We start from the raw sequence: 4,150 nt of genomic DNA, 5'->3' as shown, positions 1-4,150 counted from the left end.
AAGGTCTGATTGGCTCGAGCGTAATTTATTCTGCGATCCCTCACTACCATTGGGCTACGGCGCTGTCGGTAAGGAAACGGGTCCAGATAAGCCTGCTGGTGTTTCGCGTCAGGTGAAACTCGCAGTGTGTTGTCAGACGTTAAATGTTGTTTTTGCGCAATCAAACTAAACCGTAAAACTTAACTGTTGTTGTAATTTATTCAAATACTAACCGACAAGCTACTGTTTATTTATACAACCAAAGAGAAAACATGAAGAGTTTGAAGTATCGACTGAAAAAGCATGAAGTTACCATCACAGTAAGTTACGAGTTTAAAACAGATGAGATGTGCTTGTTTTGTTTTATGAAAACTCCAGAATCGACATTGCGCAAGTTTTGTTTCTTGACATAGTCGATAAGCTTCTTTTACTTTTCGGTGTGTTATTTCATCTACTTCTCGTAGTTGTTTTGTTCTCAAGAGGGTTTACTCCGATCATCCAGCATTAAGGCAAATCTTTTGACACTTCATCATGTGTCACATCCTCTAACAGGCCGGGACATGGGCACTGTTCTTTGTGCTGCATGAATTAACATGAATTTGCCGAACTTGGGGAAACTTTAAACTTGTCTCTCATTGCAGTTGTAAAATATTTTATTGACTGTATAAAAACGAGACCAGGGATCACTTTCTATTAGGGTATCATATTGAGCTTCTGAAAATGAGTTAATAGTTTTATTTTCCTCGAGTAGAACATGGAATCCAAAAACACAAACAGCCTTAATTCAGAAGCAGCTGATCCTTGAGATTTTCACCCTCCCCTCGTTTTAATTTCCATGTCAAAGAGCCTGGCACCCAGAGCAGTGTGGGAGGCTGCATGGGGGTTAGTTATTGAAGAGCTCTTTCAAGGGTTTTTGTTTTGGCTTTAAAATGAAGGGATTTCACTGTGTAGTGACGATGATTCAGAGGAACTGATGTCATGTTCGCTCAGCATTTGATGATCATATGTGCTCTCTACTCTGTGATATCAGTTTTGACTTGATTCCTCTGACACATGGGAAAAAGCATTTCCACATGCTTTCAGAGCTGGACTATTGTCACTGGTTGCCCTCTGACTAACAGAACACAAAGGACCATGGGAGCATACCCTCTGTTTTTGTGACATGTCTGTAGATTCTTTCAGTGGCTGGAAGAGTTCTCTCAGTTTCAGCAAACATTCATTCTCTCTCTCTCTCTCTCTCTCTCACTCTCTCTCACACACACACACATACACACACACACACACACATACATACATATATATTTCAGTCTTAATCAGAATGAAGTGTTATACTGTGTATCAGAACCATATAAAACCAGCTTTTTGGAACTGCATTAAGATTTCCATAAATCCGAACTGGACAGTTGGTATCTATCGTCTTAATGTAAGCACCTTATTCAGAATATCCCCTGTAATGAACATTAATTTATATCTGATATCATATGTTCAAACAAAGGTAATTTTAGTTCGTATTAGATATAGATGAGTGTGAAACTTCTTTAGTTACTTTTTGACGTTTCTGGTTACTGGTATGGGATTTGTATTAGAGCCCGACCGATATATCGTTTTGCCGATATTATCGGTCATTATAAGTGTTTGATCACCACATTTGAGTGATCATTGCAAAAAATGTGTTTATGTATATATATTCTGTTTATGTATATACTGTATTCTATATATAGTACCAGTCAAATGTTTGGACACACGAATGGGAAAGTGTCCAAACTTTTGACTGGTATTGTACTATAATATACACAAAGAATATTGTCCGATATATCGATATCGGCCTTTTTTTTACTCCCTAATATCGGTATCGGTATCGGCCCCAAAAAACCCATATCGGTCGGGCTCTAATTTGTATTTCAATAATTTTACAATTTACTAAATAACTAAAAAAATGGCAAGAGCGAGGATCTCTAGTATTTCCAAAAGAGAATAGCAAAACTTTTTTTTTGTTGTTGTAGTGAATAATTTTCTGTAGTGAAGAATCTGATGACATTGTGATTTTAATAGTATAGCCTTACTTTCATCCAAATTTTGCCAAATTATTAAGTAAATTTAATTTTTATGACTGGATTCCAACGAGTCTGTCTGCGTTTGCTGCATCACGGCAATTATAGGGCCCTAAAAGCAGAATGACATCCTCAATCGCTATTCGCCTTTATTGTACAGAAAAACATTACAAAATATTCATCCAAACTCCATTTATGTTGCCAGAAATAAATAGCCAAATGGGTTTGGAACAGCATGATGGTGAGTAAATGATGACAGAGATTTTAATTTGGGGTGAACTGATGATGTTTAGTCACTGCAGTGCACTGCAATGTTTACATTCTACTCAACACTGTCTTCAAAAGTATCATAGTGTGCAAGCAGTGGTGTTTCTGGCTCTTTTGAGCCCTTGAGGCATGCCTGAGGCCTGAATTAAATGAATGCACAATTTCCCAGTACTGTATCTCACTCGCAGTTTCTGTTTTCAGTATTAATTTCAATGAACAAACTACCTAAAGCTATCAACACTCACAGACCGATTTCTTAAACCTTTCTACCTTAATTTAGTTTTTTAGTTGAGTGAAACTTTCACAGTTTACTTTTGATAACATCTAAAGTGTGATCTCACTGATGTTTAATTGTATACTAACTTGAATCTAATTGTACAGCATCTACTGCCTCTCACCATCTCTCAACAGTAGTTTTCTGTAGTACCTTCTTTGCTGGTTATCGTCAGTGACTGTCATAGATTGTCTTCAGGATTGGCTGTTGTTTGGTGTTGAAGGAAAGATATCATGGTGAGATTACTTTGCTGAATCACTGAAGCGGTTTGCATTACAAATAACCATTTTAAGGGCTTCTTTGTTCTCTAGCTCTAAAGGGTACGCTGGCACCAAAAAGCAAACCAGGCCAACTGTGCAGTACTTAAAGGGATAATTCACACAAAAATGAAAATGGTCATTTACTGAACCTCACGTTGTTCCAAATCTGTATGATGATGACTTCCTAATGCGAAAGAAGATATTTTGAGTAATCTCTGCCATTCCATGCAGTGGGAAGTCAATAAGCTCCAAAAAGCCTTTTGCTTCCCACTGTTCTTCAAAACATATATTTTGTGTTCCACATAAGGAAAAATAGTCTGACGTCATACCTGTACCATTCTATTGAAACCTTTGGATTTTAAGTAATTGTTCAAATCAATAATTTTACCCAGCCCTACTGCTCGTCTTTGATCTAAGTAATTGGGTTTAGTTTGGTATTTCCATTGGCTATGTTATTCAGTCCCCCATTCTGTCAAGAATAACCAAAGAGTTTTATTTTCACCATCTGTAAAATGTTTTGAAAATAATTAATCATCCAGGGGCCCGTTCTTCGTACATCGCTTATTACGTCCGAGATGAAATGTCACATCCAAGATGATATCATCGCGCTAATCAGGATCTGGCTAATTCGGTTCTTCGAACGCACCTGTTGTTGATGATTAGTATGGTTGGATTGAGTTATCTGAGATAATTGCGCGTTCATGGGTTGGTTTAAAAGGGGCTATGTATCGATACTCAAAACCACGATCAGCAATGCAGCGATTGGCTGGCGGCAAGACAGCAACGTAATGACATCATATAATTAAAAAAGACACCTGACGAAAAACTTGACAAATTTCTGGACTTTTATAAGGAAACAGCCAAGCAAACCAAATTACATAAATGTTATAATAGATAAATGAAATGTGCACTCTTTTTATTTTATTTGAATTTTTTACATGATTCCCAATTATTTAGATTTATGATTTCTAATATTTTTACAGGCTTTACATTTTTATTTCAATGTAGCAATTAGCAATTCATTTAATTTTATATTTGAACAGATTTGTTACGTGACAGCATTAATTAAAGTTTCTTAAGAGTCAAGATCATGTTATCTGCATCTCCTGCGCTCCATCAAGCCACTCCCATAATAGCTGTCAGCACCCAAATTAATGCACAACTCTACATTATCTGTATAGCATGTGTGTAAGACTCGAATACAATTATGAAGTAATAATTTTATGACAAATAAATATTTCAGTGAGTAAAACTGGCTGTGTCTATAGTATTAAAGACTACACAACATTATTATATTATCTTTAAATACATTTTTAAAT

General features: G+C 36.3%; 1 protein-coding gene across 1 annotated transcript in view; it reads left to right on the top strand.

Annotated features, from left to right (window-relative positions):
• Window positions 1–100: 100 nt before the first annotated feature.
• LOC107740440 (uveal autoantigen with coiled-coil domains and ankyrin repeats protein-like) overlaps window positions 101–4,150 on the top strand; it is a 48,169-nt gene continuing 44,119 nt past the window's right edge. Inside the window, exon 1 of the mRNA XM_016552882.1 lies at window positions 101–299. Within this exon, the coding sequence (XP_016408368.1) occupies window positions 252–299 (48 nt within the window). The 5' untranslated portion in view covers window positions 101–251. The remainder of the gene's footprint in view (window positions 300–4,150) is intronic.

The sequence above is a fragment of the Sinocyclocheilus rhinocerous genome, unplaced genomic scaffold (assembly GCF_001515625.1).
Source record: "Sinocyclocheilus rhinocerous isolate Xijiao unplaced genomic scaffold, SAMN03320098_v1.1 scaffold225, whole genome shotgun sequence".
NCBI classification, from domain to species: Eukaryota; Metazoa; Chordata; class Actinopteri; order Cypriniformes; family Cyprinidae; genus Sinocyclocheilus; species Sinocyclocheilus rhinocerous.
The sequence above is the reverse complement of the archived record's forward strand: the minus strand, read 5'-3'. Positions and strand labels throughout refer to the sequence as shown.